We start from the raw sequence: 17,428 nt of genomic DNA, 5'->3' as shown, positions 1-17,428 counted from the left end.
GTGGGGGAGAAGAATAGAGCCTCCTGGAAACGTGGACTGGCCCGGCCCTGACTCAGCCCCAGAGCTGAGTTCCAATCACGCTCTCCACTCTCTCTCTGAGATCTCTTCTTCCTGGTCTGTACTTCTCTTAGAATCTGAATTCTTTTCCTAACATGTTCTAATTTGCCCCCTAGTCCTCAATCTCAACATTATCCTCATATCTCTTTCCCTTGAACTCCCACAGTAAAACAAAACAAAAGCAAAACAAACCTGTATCCACTGAATTTACTAACCATTCATTGATTTCCCATATGTATTAAAAGCTTAGAGATAATAGCACAGAACAGGGGAGAAAATGAAATTTTAGTAGCTGTGTGCCAAGTTCTTTTGCACACACTATTTGACTTTATCCTTAACAGCACCTTGGTAGGTTAGGTTACGTTAACCTTCATGTTAGAGTTTAGAGAATCCAGGTTCAGAAGAAGTCGCCTGTTCAGAGAAGGTAAGGTCAGCTCAGGGGCACACACTATTAGGAGCCCATGACTGCCTGACTTTAAACCCATGCTCTTTCCCTCGCCCCATCACCTGGCTTCATGGTCTTTATTGTTACAAAAAACATTTGCATACATTAATTAGATCCTCACAACAGTGGCAAGGTGAGTAGTAGTATCTGCATTTTATAAATGGTAGTAGGGTTTAGAGATAGTAAATGACTTGCCCAAAGTCACATGAAGCTTATATTCTGCCACCACAAAGTGTGCCTAGCAGAGAGTGGCATATTTGTTGAATGGATGATGACCTAGACTATAGTAGGTATTCAGTAAATAATTGTCAAGTTATACTACTGAAAATTAATGATGTCACTGCCTAGAGGTCTCTAGCTTCCTTTTTCCCCCTGTCACCTCCCCTCTGGGCTCCACTCAGAGACCCGCTTTTCCCAAGGAATTTAATCAAGACTCACAAAAAGCAGAATCCACATCTCAGGCAGGTGCTCAGATGAGGGCTTAAGAAGGAAAGGTCTTCTTTTGAGATGAAGCTGAATAGACCTAACAGTTTTTGCTCTCCCACCTCCGGCCTCAGGACTTCCTTGGGTCCTGCAGTGGGGGGGTGGTACTGCGACTCTTCCCTGCTCCCAGGCCTCGGGACTGCACTTGTTCTGCAGTAGACCTGTGAGCCTCTGCTCTCCGGTTTCACTGGCTTTGGCCCTGGCAATCTTCACATCAGTGCCCCCTCCCCTCTCTCCTCCCCCAGCCCCGCCCCTGCCTCTGGCTCTGCCCCACAGCCTTGGACACAGTGTACACAGCACAGAGCCTCTGCTCAAAGGGAAACAAGAGACTGCCTGTGTTCCCATGGCTACGGCCAGCACCTTCATACCGGGGCTCAACCCTCAGAATCCTCATTACATCCCGGGGTAAGACTTCTACAGCCCTGCTCGCTTCTGGGAACAGGGGTTTAGGGATACAGGAGTTGTATCCCCTAGACCTTGGGGGTCAAGTGGACATACCTGTACAGGAGGCCCAGGGCTGTGATATCTGTGGTGTTGGATAGAAAATGAAAAGCAAGGAATAGTGGTCGCGGGGCCTGCCCCAAAGCTTTGTGTTGTCTTTACCATGGTAACAGGGTAACAGCAGAGGGGAAGGGTTGAAAACCCACACGGAGAACTGAGAAATGCCTGCTCCAAATATATAACCAGCCCAGTGCAGAAAAGATCAGGGCTTCAGAGGTCTCTGCTTCTATCTCTGGGGAGGGGAGGGCAGAGGGACTCTAGAGATGAGTGGGTGAGTCCTGTACTAGGTACACCGGACACTGCCCACTACTTCGGTTCAGCATGGGCCAGACCTATGGGCAGATGACTGGTCAGCTACTTCAAGGAGCTCCTGGCCTAGCCTGGCCCCCTGCCTGTCGCATACTTCTGCCTCCCATTCGGCCCCCAAGATCAACCGAGGTTCCTAGGGGAAGCCTGCCTGTCAGGCGTGGGCACAAAAGGCTCAGTTCCAGCATGATCCCTGGGTACACAGGTATGTACACAAATATGAACAGTTGCCCCATCCCTGAATGTGTGTCTCAAACTCTAACAGAATCTTCCTTGCTCCCTGCGCACCCAGGCTTTGTCCCCCAGGCCCAGTTCATCTTTGCCAAGAATTGCAGCCAGGTCTGGGCTGAGGCTCTGAATGATTTTACTGAGTGGCATGAGGACCAAGGGAGTCAGGAGCTGCCAAAGGAGGTCAAGGGAGAAGGTGTGGAGAAAGACCAAGAGCCAGAGCCAAAGCCAAAGCCAGAGCCAGAGGTGGAGGAGCCAGAGCTGGGGCAGGAGGCAGGACAAGTGAGACTGAGAAGGCTGGGGGTCGGAGGTGGGGTGGGGAGTGAGTGTGGTGGGAGTGGGGAGCCTTACCTCTGTGTAGGCTGGGGACATGGGCTTGACTGCCAGCTCCACCTCCCTGGGAGCTGTGTGAGAGCACAGGGGCTAAATATGATAGCCCCATTTTCCTTCTGTCAACTTCCCTCACAAGGCTTCCCCCTATTCGATGGATGACAGAGATCCTCACAAGTTCTTCATGTCAGGTGAGGGGAGGTGGGTAATGACCAAAGGTGTGGGGAGGCCCCCAGGAGGTCCTGATCCAGTATCCCCATCCCCCCAGGTTTCACTGGTTATGTGCCCCGTGCCCGCTTCCTCTTCGGCTCCAGCTTTCCTGTGCTCACCAACCAGGCACTGCAGGAATTTGGACAGATGTACTCACGGGGCAAAGCCCAGAAGGGTCTCAAACATCTCCCCCCACTTTCAAAGACCTACCCTCAGAACCTGGGCCTTTTACCTAACTATGGGGGCTATGTGCCAGGTTAGGATGGCCCCAAAGGGAGGCTTTGGGGACTGAAATATTTGTGCGTGTGTGTGTGTGTGTGTGTGCGTGTGTGTGCGTGTGTGTGTGTGGAGGTGGTTTGGGGGATTGGAACTAATAGATATGGGGGACCTCAGATCATGTAGTTCAGCTTTATAATTGGGCAGAAAAGGAAACTGAGGTAGCTCACAGTGGAAAATTGGCCCAGATTTTGGAGGGCAGCTTGGAGGGTCTAGGCAACAGGCAGAGAAATAAATGGCTTTTCCATGGCACTGACTACATGTGACAGACTCTCTTGGCCACACAGGGTATAAGTTCCAGTTTGGCCGCACATATGGGCATCTCACCCATGATGCTCTGGGCCTCAGCACCTTCCAGAAGCAGCTCGTGGCGTAGGTACCTGGACTTCAAGTTCTCTCCTCCCTTTTCATGTATTCCAGCCATCCTTTTGGAAGAGAGAGAGATGGGCTGGAGGGTAGGGGGAGGCACAAAAAGAAAATGTTTTGGAGGCCAAGCACCTTTTTTATTAATAGGTGTAATAAATAAATAAATAAATACATAAACAGAAGCCTGGGCTCCTCCTCCCTCTTTTGACCACCAGGCATTGGCCACAGCCTATTTACATCTGGGAGCTTAGGGATCTGGCCCCTATATTGTCACCCATCATCCTCACTACCTGGCCTAGGGAGCCCTGCAAATGGGCCTTCTGGTCACCTCCATCCATGAGGACATGCTTGTCTGTACCCACGGAAAGGCTGGCCGAAATGGGCCAGGGAAATCCTGGCAGCCCAGTGCTGTGTCCCTTCCCTCCTTTCCTGGGTGGAGGTCTGGGCAAAGTCATGGGACAGTTAAGGGGGAGTAATTAATACTGAGCACAGGAATATGTGGCCCCAGCTCTCAGTCTGACCTCTGCAGCCAAGCCAGAGGGCTTGGGAAGGACTCTCAGGCTCTGAGTCTGGGGGTTATGAGGGTCCCTGAGGTCACCAGCATGCACAGGGCCTCAGTTTTGGCTGCTTCCAGGAGTTGAACTTGGAGTTGGGGTCAAGGTCACATAGGCCAGAGGTACCAGGCCGGTGTCAGGGCCACGGCTGCAGCGCAGCCAGTCTCCTCCGGCAGGCCCCAGCACTCGAAGGATGTCTCCCTTGTGGAAGCTCAGCTGTCCAGGGCCTGTGGCCAGATGGTGGCACAGTGCCTTTACCTCGCTGGGGAAACAACAAATGGAGGTTAGAGAAATGCCACCCAAAACCAAACTCAGCCCCCAGCCCTTCAGTCTCCCAGGGCTCACCACGGAGGCTTGGAGGGCAGGGCTGGAGAATGTGGCTCCTGCATGCTCTCCTTGGGCTCTGGTTCCCTGCGGACACCTACTGTCTGCGCCACTAGTTGGAACACGGACTTGTCCAGACTCAGCCAGTCGGAGGGTAGCCTAGGGGATAGCAGTCGGGGCTCTGTCTGTCTGTGCCCTGGCTTGGATCAGGCTTCCCCACTCCCTCTGTCTACACCATGGGCTGCCTCTCACCTGTTTGTGGGCCGGACCTCGCGCTGAGCCTTTCGGGACCCAAAGAGGTGTCCCCACTTGATGCCCCCAGGTGAAGGCCCGGAGGCTCCGTCCTCACTTTCTGCTGGGGGGGCAGTAGACCCCTCTCTCTCCCGGCTGTGTCTCAGCTCAGCCAGCACAGAATCAGGGGGGCTCCCCATCCAGAAGGGCCAGCCCCTGTCCTGGCCAAAGGTCTCTTCAGAGGCAGGACAGGCCTCAGCTCCCTCCACTACTCCCTCTCGGGGGGGTGGCCCCCCACCTCCTGCCCCCCTTTTTTTCTCACTGCTGCTGCCACTGCAGCTATTGTTGCCACCACGGGGGAACCTAGAACCCTCAGTGGAGCCATCGATGTAGACCTGGGAGCTCTGCATGAGCTGGTACCACCAGCCAGCCTGCCCACTTCGGGCTCTGCCACGCCCTGAGCCCGAAGAGGCTGCCTCTGCCACCTCTTCTTCCTCCTCTTCTTCCTCCTCATCTTCTCCACCTTCTGGTGCGCCCACACCTTTCACCCGTTCCCCATGGGCTGTGTTGTCCATGTCTCCAGGGCCCTCCTGGCCCCGGGCCCGAGCCAACTGCAGCGTTGAGTGGGCGGACAGCAGTAGGTCCTGGGACACACGCAGCAGTTCCTTGTGCTGCCGCTGCTGCTGCCCACTTTGCAGCAGCCGGTGCTGGAAGAGCAAGTCAAGGCTGAAGGGCAGCAGGGCCAGGGGCTGTAGCAGCAGCAGCAGCTCCTCAAAGAGGCCAGGGCACACGGTATGCGCTGCACTCAAGAAGCCCCACGGCTGGTAGTGGGTCTGGATGATATCTAGGGGAGAAAGAGAGAGGGACTGAGCCACACAGGAAAACAGAGCCTGGCCTGGGGTGGGCCTTTGACAGGCATCCTGGGCAGAGCCACTGCACCATGCTGCACAGGCTGTGGACTGTGCCTTTTAGAGGTACTACAGTGTAGACGATTCCTGACGCAGTACAGTGCTTTAACTCCACAGCCTTAAGTGACAGCCCCGAGTCCAAAGGAGAGAGGTGCTGGGCTTCCTGGCCACCCTGACTTCCAGACTGCCTGAGTATCCTGCTGACTGCAAGGCTCTAACACAGCAGAAGCTGGGGAAGGACTTGGGTAGAAGCCCAAGCTTTGAGGATGAAGGCTTGTGTGGTTCTCTTCTCCAACGGTAGCATCTGAAAAGACAGCTGTGCCTCCCTCTTTTGAGCCTGTGAGGTCTGGCCTATATTGAGCTTGCAAGATAGGGCAGGGTTCTGGGCATTACCTTCGTGGTTATAGAGGTGATTAAACCAGAACTCCAGGGACCGGATGCTGTAGGGAGATAGGTGAAGAGAGTTGAGTCTTATGTGGACATAGCCAGATAATAAGGTACAAAGGAGACAGACACAGGGATCAGACACAGTACAGAATATAGGTGAACATCTCCCTTCTATGGAAGGGATGCTACCTCATTCATTTGATGTCATATAGTTCTGAAAAGTCAGTAAAGATGTAGGGAGGGGGTGAACATGTGATTCACAAACCAATCACTTCTTCCTAGAATAGAGTCATCTTGCACAAAACCCAGGAAGTCAGGGCAGCTACTGAGTGACAGTACAGAGCCAAAGGGGGTGACCTGGGCCCATACATGAGAAAGAAGAATACAATGACCTGGGTCCCAAGGTGGACTTAGGGTCAAGCAGGATTTGCAAGCAGTGCTGGCATTGAGAGGATCACGGTTTACAATAGCCAGAGAAACTGAGAATCGGATTAATTTCCAAAAAAACCAGATTGTGGATTTGTAAAAGCAGAAGACCATGTTGGTGTCAGTTCCAGAAGGTCGTGGGTGTGGTGGGAAACCACTGATCTACTGAGAGGCTGTATACAGCTAGGTAGAGAGAAAGTGAGCCTGGGCCTGGGCCACAGACCCAATAGATCCCCCTTTCTGTCTCAGTCTAGGGAGGTGCTTCCTCAGAGGCAGCAGAGCCCAGGGGAGAGGGATATGGCTTTGCAGATCTTGCTGCACCACCACACACTTACTTGAGCAGGCCGAGGATGAAGGCGTTGAAGCGCATGGTATGACTGGTGAGCTCTGGGAATTGGCTGACTTTGTTGTAGAGGCCGTGCAGGACTTTGGTGGATGGGCCTGGGAAGAAGTCAGAGTTGGAGGTCACATGCTCAATCTCTGGAACCCTAAATTCACCCTGGGGTCCCTACCTTGCACCCAGCACTTACCTAGCTGTGTAGAAGCCTCAACCACACTCCACGGCATGTTCTTACGTTGACCGATAATGACATCTAGCACAAAGGCCTTGAGCCCATCCTCCAGCACAGCCCGGACAGCAGGGCACAAGTACTTCAGAACCAGGTGGCCTACATTCGGGCTAACAGAACTGTTCCCCAGCTTTGCCTGTGGATGCAGTAGGGAAGTACAGGAATCATTTGAAGCCCAACCCTAGTCCTCTTTGACCCTCTTAGCCCTCATGGTGCTTCTGTTGTGATCCCCATCCCTAAGTATCAGCTCTGGGTTCTAGATATCTGCAAGAGAGCACGGGAAGGTGGCAGCACAGGGAAGGTGAAGGTCAGCAGGATAGAGCTCGGCTCTCCACAGTTTCTTGCCTACCTTCACCCCAGGATCCCTGCTTGTGCCAAAATGGGCCACGATGAGGTCCACTGCAGTGTTAACAGCTTTCACCAGCCCTGCAAGGGAGAATTTGATGTAACAGGTCCCTGAGCAACTCAGCTAGGACTGAGTCCTCAGGGGGAGAAGGAAGGGCTTCCATACACACATTCTCTCTGTCCCTGCACACGGGTCTCATCTAGGTACCAGGTGCTGGCCACTTTCTATTTTTGCCAGTTCTCAATCCCCTCCTGTTTTCACCTCCCAGCTGGGACCCATTTCAATGATTCCATTGTCAAGACCCTCAAAGTCCTAACTTCCTTTTCCTCTTACTCCAATCCTGGATCAATGTTTCTGTCTTCTCCACTCTGAGACACCAGGCTACTGACTGCTGGATAAAGTCCAGGGCCACTCACACTGGTGACTGACAAGGGTACTTCTCTGAAGTGTGCCTTGTGGAACCTTCAGCTATGCCCTCAAGCTGCCATGCCAAATCTTTACCCCTCTTCTCAAGCCCTTGGTTCTACTTCACCCAGACAGCAGAGGCCACTTGTCATGAATTCCTTCAACTTTCCTCTCCATCCTAAAGACATAACTCTATTACATCTCTCCTCCCTGCCTGCCCCCTCTCACTCCCTTTCCATCTTAGAGGAAGGTGGCTGTTCTCCTTCTTGCCCAAGGTTCTTCCCTCTCCCTAAGCTCTGAATCTCCCACTCTGCCTCTGAAAGGGACTTTAGCTTCCTCTTTCTTCCTCTTAATAGGCTCCTTCCCCTTCAGCCCCTCAATTTTTTCTCCCCATCATCTCACTGAAACTGCTCTCTCTCTTATGGCCCCTTATTTGCTAAACAAAGTGATTCCTTGTCAGTCCGTATCTTATTAGATGTCACCATCACCTTTACTCAAGCTGCTAGGCCCTGTAATAGTTGAATTTCCTCCATTAGAGCATGTGGGCAATTACCTATGACGTGCAGTCTCCCTCACTCAGCTCCTGGAGAGAAGAGACTGAAGCCTGACTCCAAAGCAGCTGACAGCCCTAGCCGGCTTGGCTTAGTGGTTAGAGTGTCGGCCCACAGACTGAAGGGTCCCGGGTTCAATTCCGGTCAAGGGAGCATACCTAGGTTGCAGGCTCAATCCCCAGTCCCGGATGGGAGGCAACCAGTCGATGTGTCTCTCTCACATCGATGTTTCTCTTTCTCTCCCTTCCACTCTCTCTAAAAAGCAAAAGCAATGGAAAAAATATCCTTGGGTGAGGATAATAAAAAAAAGCATCTGATAAATGGCCCTTGCTCACTTGCACTCACTCATGGTACACAGTACACAGACTTCTTGCCCCAATGCCTGTGCTCTCTAATTCCTTCCTGGCACTTGGAATTCTCGGAGGGGGAAATATTCTGGAGGGCCAGACAGCAGGGCAATGGACACAAATAGGTAGCGACAACAGAATTTCTGGCCTGAGCTGAGGGTAATACCCACCTTTTTTCTGAAGCAGGTCAATGGAAATGGCTTCTGAGTTGCCATCTGGAGACAGACAAAACTCAGCTGGAGGTTTCTCAGTCAAGGAAAAGGGATCTTGGAAGTCAGGGCAGGTCAGTTGTAATGGCTTCACTATTTGACCTGGAAAAAAAAGTCAATCTCAAGAACTTTCTTTCTAAGAGTTGCAGCTCAGTTACGTGACTTTTACCCTCTGAGACATGTTCCTTTGGGACTGACGCCTTCTCTAGCCCTTCCCAGCTATGGCAGAGCTGCTCTGGGTGTACTGGGGACCTGGCCCACACACCATTCAGCCGGCAGTTCAGGTGGCCGGCAGCACCAAGGGAGCCAGGGAATTCAAAGATGGGGTTCCTTCGGGCCAGCCGAGCTTCCTGTGGCCTTCGGTCTAGGCTGCCTGACAAACCAGGTGGCCCTAGTGGGTTCTTCCTCCTGTATTCCCGCCACTTGAGCGCTTGAGGGGATAGGTGGTTGGCTGAAAGCAGAACAGATTAGCAGAAGAGACAGGCAAGAATTAGCAGGAGACAGCATTTCATATCCTCCCAGTGGGCCCATATAAAACATGAGGGTTAGGAGTGAGTGCATATTACCCACAGATGCTGGGCAAGGAGATGCAAATATTTTAACCTCTGACCCCAGGCTGGAGTATAAGAAACCATTCAAAGGGTGTGTGTGTGTGTCAAAAGTGTTTGGGGGCAGGCTGTGAAGCTCATACCGTTATTGGGCCTGGAGGCCATGCAGCCTTCACCACCTCCCCGGGCCAGGCTCTCTGCTCGACTGAGGCTAGATCTCCAGGAGCCCAGAGGAGGCAAGCTTCCTGTTCCATGGAGTCGGTACTCAGCCAAGGTCAGTATCTTCTGATCCTCCTTCTGGGGCTGCTGGGAGGTGGCAGGCTGGACAGCAGGACAGGAGAGGCTCCATGGGGGTGAGCTTTCTGTAGCTGTGGCCTGCTCTGGGGGAGGGGAGCACGAAGTAGAGTCAGAAGAGTCGGTGCTGAGCCCAAAGGGGCCAGCACTCCGGATAGGGGAGTAGCTGCCCAGGGGTGATGGTCGTGAGGTCTCTGGCTCAGGCCCAGCTTTCCTGGCACCTCTGTTGGTGGATGCCTGAGACTCCCCTAAAGGATCTGAGGCGGGGACTTGAGCAGTGGGGACAGCCAGTGGGGCAGGCTGCTGTGCACGGCTGCAGCCCGAGAGGCTATAGAGCTGGGAAAGGCTGTGGAGGGCCCGGGCCTTGGCCAACTGCTTGGGGAAGTGGTGCTGGAACACGAAGGGCTGGATGGGCAGCGTGGTTGGCCTCTGCTCCTTGCTGTAGCGAAGGACTGGTCGGCTTTCAGCACCTCCCCCTGTAGCAACATGGATGGAGAAGAAATCAGATGGACAGACACTGAAACCGCATGAGAAGAAGCACAGAAGCAGAAAGGTGATGCTTGCGGGGAAGGGGAAAGAGATGGGCAGGACCTGGGCTGTAGGAATTGAAGAGGGTGTGAGTAATCCAAGTTTGTGGAATATGAATTTCTGCCCCTTCTTTTGCAAAACTTTCCCTATTGTTTATATGATACTGAACATCTCATTCACCCACTCTTCATTTTCTTGGCTTCAAAGGTGGATATACCTTAAGGCTCTATGCTTATATCTCACTTCACACAGTCTCCCTGTGTTATTCAAGTACAATGACTCCTGAATCCACAGTTTTAGCTCCAACCTCATATGATCTCTTGATCATTTTGCTTTAGGGCTTTGCTTTCATTTAAAATTGGCTATTTTAAAAAAGCTCATTCATCACCTTTCTCTTGATGACTTCCATTTCTGTCAGTGGGTGGCAGAACCACTGTTTTCTTGTTTCTAAGGCCCAAAGACCTGGAGTCAGAGTCACAGATCTCCAGGGTCAAGATGTTATTTACTTCAAGCTTTCACTCAGCATCCCCTATCCCATCCAAGTCGGCACATTTCGTTCTTGAGCAAATCTAACCATAATAAAATATTTCTTTACTTGCAGCCAGAATCAGCCTTCTGTCACCTGCTGGCCCCACTCCTACTCTTTCATGATCCAGGCATTGGAGCCTGAGAGTCCACATCTGCTCCCCCTACACACATATGTATTTCCCAAGAGTGGTCCTCTTCTGTTCTTTCAGCCAATCTTCAGGTCAATGTCCCTCAAAACATGGGGTTCAGAACTAAACGCAAAACTCCTGTCACTCTGTCTTTGTGCATGGGTTGTGCTTCTAATGAAACACTGTGCGTACTGTAAATATCTGAATGAACACAAGGTGATGCTATAAGCAGCCACACAGCCTACAACCCTAGGTGTGGCTCACTAGCACAACCATGTGAGGCAGAAATTCCATCCTTACTTGACAGAGCAAGATACTGGAAATTCAGAGATTAAGTCATTTGCCCAAGGTCACACACCTAGGAAGTGGCAGAACTAGAATTCTGCCTAAGCCAGAGTCTGACTTTGAGGTGGATGTTCTCTTTACCACACTGCACTACACATGAAATGGTATCAGGCTAGGTTTTCCTGTCTCTCATCTTTTCCCATTCATTTACTTCAGTGAGTCTCAAGGGGATGGTGATCACAACCCCATTAGGGAGGTGTTTCAGAATCACTTCCAGGGGACATTTTCAAACAAGACCCTCCTGCCATCCCGTCAGTGCTTAGAGAATAACCTTTGTCATTTTCCCTTGCTCACTAGACTCTAGCCATACTTCCTTCGGTCCTTAACATGCCAAGTTCATTAACATTTCGGAGCCTTTTGCACCTGTTCTTCTTTCGGCCCAAAATTTTCTCATCATTCAGGCATCAGCTCAAACATCATCTTAGTAAGACCTTCTCTGACCACCCCAGCCCCTCTGGCAAGTCACGCTTCTCATTACCTTGTTGTATTTTCTTTTTAGCATTTTTTTCACTATCAGAAATGATCTTATTTGTTTATTATCTATGACTTCTTGTAAGGGCTCCAGGGTTTTTAAAACTGTTCATTGCTGTATCCCCAGTGCCTAGAACACAGCCTTGTATATAGTAAGTACCGAACAGAGATTTGTTAAATGAATGAATCTCCACTGAACCTTTGGTTAAGGCTAGCCTCACCACATCCAAAATCTTCTTATCAGTTGCTTCCTAAAATACCAATTTTATTTTATCCCCTGTGGCCACTATTGCCCACAGAAAAAGGTCGAATCTTCTCAGTCAGCTAGGTGTCCACACTGACCGCAGATTAGGCTTCTCTGCCCTCAAAGTTGCACGCCTGCCGCTCTCGTTCGCACGCCTCCTCCCACCAGTCCCATCTTCAAGATGCTGCCTTTCCTGCCGGCAATGTCTTCCTCCTTTCCATTTATTTCAATGTCAAATTGCAAGGCTGAGCTGACCCCTGGCTGTCAGATTAGGTCCTCCCAACCCTCCCTTTATTATACACTTCCTATATAAAGAATGTTTGAATTAGAGTTTTTACAAATCCTCCCTGCTAAGGTCCCGGGACAGGGTTTGAGGCCCAGGAGTAAGATGAGGGAAGGGTGTGGGGTGGGCTATTGTGGGGAGTGGGTCTCGGTTCTACTCTCAGGGAATAGAGAGCAGATTTTTGCACTTTTCTATGTGACAGCCCTAAAGAAAACTGGAGACAGAGACCACATTCATCCACGCCTGCTCTTCTGTAGGTGACATAACCCCAGTCTCTCAATATCTTCTTAAAATGGAGGGCTCAGAACTTCCAGGTGAACACTAACTGGTTCAGAGGGGTGGAGGGGACTATCAACTCCTCCCTTCTCAAGTCTATGTATAAATCCAGTCATTTTAACTTTGGATAGCCCTTCAAAACTGCTGATTCATTCTGAGTTTGCAATCAATTAAATATCCCAAATAACTCAAGCACAGGTCACACATCAAACTTCACATTGGTCCCTGCTTTGTTGGTTCTTTCCAGATTAGGTAAGATCCTTCTGAATCTTGATTCTGCTGCTCAGGATCTCAAAGAGGTCTCAGCTTCTTTTGTAATTTATGACTTCATTGAATTGTCACACACTTTTTGATTAAAACAAACTTTTTTTTTTTTTTTTAATAGAATCAAGAGAAGAGCTCTGTGGTAGGTCACTGGAGACTTATGGAACAGCTCACCATCTCGATATGAAAAGTTTTACCTGATAGAAAAAACTTTTTATGTCTCTCCTTTCATCTCCGACCAGGATTGTTCTTGCCCTCAGAATGCCAGCCGCAGGATCCCCTGTGTCTAGATACACACACCAGACACTGCAGTCTAAGGGAGTAGGCTCCAAAGAACTGGCTAATCCCTGCTGTTTCTGACCCCCATCTTCCCTAGAGCTCCCCCTTCTATCCCCTCCCTCAAGGGCAGCTCCTCTGTGTGTGTTAAGGAGTGTGAAATCTGCTGGACTACGTCTCCTGAATGGCAGCAATAATACTATTTATGGTTTTTAACCCCTTTCCTTTGATAAGCCAAGAGACCCAATCTAAGGCTACATACAGCACAGCAAATTCCCCTTTGTCTCCTTTCCCCTTCCTTCCACACCCTCTGAGATCTGGCTTTCACCCTCACTGCTCCCGAATGTTGCTTTTAGGATTATTAGCCTTACTCTTTGTGATTTCCCTTCAGAACTAGTTTGGCTGAACCTCTTTTTGAAACTTTCTCCTCCTTTGGTTCTGCGACTTCACTCTCTCCTGGTTTTCCTTCTATTTTCCTGCCTAATTCTTCTTAGGCTCCTTTGAGGGTTGATCTCCTCACCCTTAAATCATGGTATCCCCAGGGCTCTGTCCTTGTTCCCTTTATAGCTCCATACATTCTCCCTGGATGCTCTCATCCATTCACAGTTTGAACTACCACTTTTATTCTGATGGCTCTCCCATCGTGGTAGTCTCCTGACCTCCAGGGGTCCTTTCTAATCTACCTTTCACCCAAACAATCAGTGATCTTTCTAATATGCAAATAAAAGCAGGCTAAGCTGTTATAAACAAACAAACAAACAAACAAACAAGCAAACAAACAGGCCTCTTCCCTGATTAAAATCCTTCAGTGGTTCCATCCATATCCCAGTATGGCTATACCCAATTATTTGCAGTTTCTAGGAAGTATCGTTATTCTGCACTTCTGTGATTTTGTGTAGACTATTTTATGAGCCTAGAATGTTCTTACATTCTCCACGAAGCTAATTCCTAATTGTCTTCTAGATCATGCTCGAGTGTAAACTGTGTTAGCAGTCCTCCTCTGGCACTTCAGTCTGATGTAGATCTCTCACACAGGCCAGTCCTGTACGCCACCATCGCTGCATTTTACTTTCCTCTTTCCATCTTTGGTCACAATTCCTTGAGGACAGAGATTGTCCCTCTCATCTCTCTATCATCAGCACCCACTTATCAGAGACTTTTTAAAATCACTACTTAAATTGTATAAAATAAATAAGGAAAGAGTTGGCCTAGGAGGCCTAAAAGTCAAGTGTCAGCTCTCAGGCTCTTTGAAGAGTGGCTACAATCACTGATCAAAGAATGAACTTCACTGACACTCAGTGTGGTTTGCTTGTTGGACATCTCCCTCGGTTTTTAGACATAACTGTTAAGCACTGCAAATTCCTAAATGTCCCAAATTGAACTCTTGTCTCATCCCTTTTCCAGTAAATCTAATTCTGTGTTTATAGTTCCTAATCATGTATCATCATCTTTCCAGTTATCCGGGCTTAGAATCACAATCTTCTGAGTGTTTCCTCTCCCCACAGATCAAAGTCCTGTTGTTTTATTTCCTCCGCATTTTAAATCCTCTAACCTCCTTCTCCCCTTTACAACTGTCAGACATGCCCTGGACTGGAAAGATGATTGGTCTAGGCTGAGGAACCTCTAGTGGTATGGATGGGGTGGTTGGCAGGCCCTATCACTGAGGAGGCCATGAAAATATCCTGGCATTCTCCAGCCTCTAGGTTTCTTACCGTCAGCTCTAGCTCTTGCATCCCTCTGGGTATGGCTGTTGGCTGGGCTCCCTGGGAGAGCAGGGCCTGGATCCATCAGCTGCGCCAGAGGGCCTTGCCCAGCAGCTCTGAGGACAGCAGGTGACATCTCACTGGACTGGGGGCCCTGATAGACCTGGGTGGACCAGGGTTCTGGGCCAACTAAGTCCATGCCTGGCCCCAAGGGCATGGGTGGTAAGCTATGGCTACAGTGAGTACCTTCATCTAGTGGGCCCACCCTATCTTGTTGGGCTTCTTGAATGGGTGAGAACTCTTGGGAGGAGTCCCCAACGCTCACTCGAAGTGGGGGGGAGCCCGAGCCTGCAGCTTTCTTCCGGACCTTTGCAAGCTCAGCAAAGGAGGTGACCCGCTTAGGTGGGGAGCTAGGCCCAGCCAGAGCTGTAGGGCCCTCACTCAGGCGCACCGGGCAGCTCAACATGCGTTCCAGCGAGCCCAGGCGGACAGGGGGGCTATGCTCCAGGCTGCGATCATAGCTTCGAGAGCGCTGACGTCCAGTGCCAAAGTTGGGGGGTGAAGTATTAGTGTATACTTGCCCCTCAATCACAGTGGGGTCTATGGGAGCTGCAGCTTCCACAGGCCCCACTTGTTCCTCTTGTTGGGCTTCTGGCTTCTGGAATAGATAATACTCAGAGGGCTGGCTAGGGCCAAGGTCTGGGCCAGAGCTGGGTACAGGACTTATCTTGGTGTGTTCCTCAGAGCAGCTGGTGATGGAAGAGCCAGCAGGGCTTGGGGATGATTGGGAGGACAGATCACAGGTGACAAGTTTATAGTAATTCTGTGTGGCCACAACAAGACGGGCCTGGCTCTGGAAGCAGGCTGTGAGGTCAGCCACAGCTGGGCAGGGCTCACAGTGTGGGCGGTAGGAGTTGCAGTTGGCATCGAGCTCAGGAGATGAGGCATGAGGACAACCATAGCCTCCTTCCCTTCCTCCACTATCAGGGTGGTGGGACTCACAAGACATCTTAGACTCAGCTGGGGAGGGTTGCAGGTCCAGGTAAAAGGCGCCAGGGTCTGAGTGGCTGCAGAAGGAAGAGTCGCTGCAAGATTGTGGGGCAGAGTTGAGGTTCGCATGGGAGTTGCCATGCATCTTGTTGTAGAGAGTGCTGAAGGTGACCAGTACACCATCTGAGCTGTTGCAGGAGGAGTCACTCACATAGCCCATGGACTGGTCAGCCGCCTCAGACTGACTGGATGTGCTACTGCACTGGCAGTGCTGGGGTCCTGAGCCTGAGCAGCCAGGGTTCCTTGGGGATTCATCTGAACTGAGCTTCCATTCCTGGTCAAAGGAAAAGCCAGAGGTATCACTGGCTCCACCTCCACTGCCACTCCCACCAGGTCCCCCACACTCATCCAGCTCCATGGTCTCTGTTTCCAGCTCTGGCCGGCAGCAGTGGTTAGTGCTGCACTGCTGGATATCCAAGGTGGTCACCGGCTCCTGTTCCTGCCCCTCCACCACTCCAGCCCGATTCTGTGTTGTCTCCCATGGCTTGCCCACTCTGGGGCCAGGTGGTGGCAGCTGGAAAGAGGGTAGATGGAAGGTGGGCTGGCCAGCTCCATGCAGGTGGAAGGACTGCTGGGTGGCACTATCACCAGTGCTGTCATCATATAAGTCACCAAGTCCTGGCTCAGCCACACCCTCTTGCAGCAAGAAGGGATTATGTCGTTTAGGGGCCCCAGGGCCTCTTCCATCCCGACCCCTGTTCTTGGTGTTGCTGTCTGCAGACCGTGCAGATCCCCCTGGAGCAGAGTGCAGACTGTTGTATAGCAGGGAGTCAGCTTGTCCTAGGTCTTGATCAGGCTGGGTTATGCCTAGCTCGGGTGGGCAGAAGGGGTTGGGTCTTGTGCTCCCACTACCCCCACTTGCCCCCCCACAGCACTGCCTGTCTGGGACTTGACAGTGTACCAGGGGGATGTGGTGGACGATGAGGGTCTCTCCAGTCAGCTTTGGGGGACTATCCATTCTGGAAAGTTCGAACAAGGGCATCAACAGCACCAGACACTGCCCCCGGAGCCCGATGGGGCAGAACACATTTCATTAGGAGAGCTTGGCACCTGGAGAGAGAGGGAAAGAAAGGGAAGCTAATGTCACTTCCCTGGAAGTCCGGGACATGCCCTTCCTCATAAAACTTTCAGATGGGGAAGAGCCCAAGAGGAGGAAACACTCAAAGAGTCAAGATGGAGCTTGATAACACAGCCGGATAGGAAAAGGGGTATCCCAACACACTTTCTGCATCATACAGGTCCAGCTCTTGAGTTCCCCCTTCATTTTAAGTTTGCCATGCATCCACTGTGACAAAAAGCCAGGCCCCTTTTAATGCCACATATGAAGATCTGGGGATCTCAGGGACAGCATTTTCTTCTCTTTCTTTTTTTATTTTTTTTAATCCTCACCTGAGGATATTTTTTCCATTGCTTTTTCAGAGAGAGTGGAAGGGAGAGAGAGAAAGAGAGAAACATCGATGTGAGAGAGACACATCTATTGGTTGCCTCCTGCACACACCCTGACCGGAGCTGGGGACTGAGCCTGCAACCGAGGTATGAGGTAAGTGCCCTTGACTGGAATCGAACCCAAGACCCTTCAGTCCGTGGGCCAACACTCTAACCACTGAGCCAAACTGGCAAGGGCCTTTTCTTCTCTTTCAAGGACCCTGTTCTTAGCAGTAAACAATGACTAATCCCGAGTACAAAAAAAGTATGAATAGTGACATAACTGAGAAAACACCACTAGGATGTTTGATGGGGTACTAGGCACTGAGAGGATAGAGACGACTTGGACACAGCTAGAGCACGGAAGTTTACAGATGAGGAGAAAAATCACAAATTCTATATCAGGTCCTCATAGCAATAAGCTATAATTTTGCAAGAAAAGTATTTTTAGGTAAACTCTATCGTTTGACCCCTATGTCATCTCAGACCCCCTTCCTCCTCCTCTGAGCCCTAGAATACTTGTCCGTCTCTGATGGCTGTGGGCTAAGAACCCCCTCTCTCCCTACTACTGCACTGAAGCTTCTTGAATGCAGAGACCAAGGGGGC

At 50.8% G+C, this 17,428-nt stretch overlaps 2 protein-coding genes across 6 annotated transcripts in view; one reads left to right on the top strand and one right to left on the bottom strand.

The window, feature by feature from the left end:
- Positions 1-1,328: 1,328 nt before the first annotated feature.
- Positions 1,329-3,272, top strand: CIMIP2B (ciliary microtubule inner protein 2B). 2 transcript variants are annotated; one of them, XM_016222959.2, is made up of 6 exons: positions 1,329-1,390; positions 1,774-1,997; positions 2,085-2,302; positions 2,490-2,541; positions 2,619-2,816; positions 3,124-3,272. In XM_016222959.2, the coding sequence occupies exons 1-6, from the start codon at positions 1,329-1,331 to the stop codon at positions 3,210-3,212; spliced, it is 843 nt and encodes a 280-aa protein (XP_016078445.1). In that variant the 3' UTR covers positions 3,213-3,272. The 2 variants fall into 2 exon arrangements, with proteins under 2 accessions (XP_016078445.1, XP_016078446.1); XM_016222960.2 differs by lacking the exon at positions 3,124-3,272 and having other exon boundaries at positions 2,687-2,796.
- Positions 2,919-17,428, bottom strand: part of RUSC2 (RUN and SH3 domain containing 2) — a 51,374-nt gene continuing 36,864 nt past the window's right edge. For 3 of the 4 annotated variants that reach the window (XM_016222954.2, XM_016222955.2, XM_016222956.2), the window contains exons 2-12: positions 14,357-16,447; positions 9,151-9,777; positions 8,725-8,910; positions 8,421-8,561; positions 6,951-7,027; positions 6,563-6,737; positions 6,368-6,473; positions 5,613-5,659; positions 4,333-5,155; positions 4,102-4,239; positions 2,919-4,018 (exon numbers count right to left, since the gene is read on the bottom strand). In XM_016222954.2, the coding sequence (XP_016078440.2) occupies positions 3,817-4,018; positions 4,102-4,239; positions 4,333-5,155; positions 5,613-5,659; positions 6,368-6,473; positions 6,563-6,737; positions 6,951-7,027; positions 8,421-8,561; positions 8,725-8,910; positions 9,151-9,777; positions 14,357-16,379 (4,545 nt within the window). In that variant the 5' untranslated portion in view covers positions 16,380-16,447 and the 3' untranslated portion in view covers positions 2,919-3,816. The remainder of the gene's footprint in view (positions 4,019-4,101; positions 4,240-4,332; positions 5,156-5,612; positions 5,660-6,367; positions 6,474-6,562; positions 6,738-6,950; positions 7,028-8,420; positions 8,562-8,724; positions 8,911-9,150; positions 9,778-14,356; positions 16,448-17,428) is intronic. The other variant, XM_016222958.2, reaches the window with a different exon arrangement.

This window comes from Miniopterus natalensis, chromosome 12 (genome assembly GCF_054644295.1).
Source record: "Miniopterus natalensis isolate mMinNat1 chromosome 12, mMinNat1.hap1, whole genome shotgun sequence".
NCBI lineage: Eukaryota > Metazoa > Chordata > Mammalia > Chiroptera > Miniopteridae > Miniopterus > Miniopterus natalensis.
The sequence above is the reverse complement of the archived record's forward strand: the minus strand, read 5'-3'. Positions and strand labels throughout refer to the sequence as shown.

Excerpts from the sequence above, each read along its gene's own strand:
- CIMIP2B (XM_016222959.2), top strand. The coding sequence starts at position 1,329 with ATGGCTACGGCCAGCACCTTCATACCGGGGCTCAACCCTCAGAATCCT. Across the intron at positions 1,998-2,084 it reads CATGATCCCTGGGTACACAG|GCTTTGTCCCCCAGGCCCAG; the intron begins GTATGTACACAA and ends CTGCGCACCCAG. Across the intron at positions 2,817-3,123 it reads CTATGGGGGCTATGTGCCAG|GGTATAAGTTCCAGTTTGGC; the intron begins GTTAGGATGGCC and ends TTGGCCACACAG.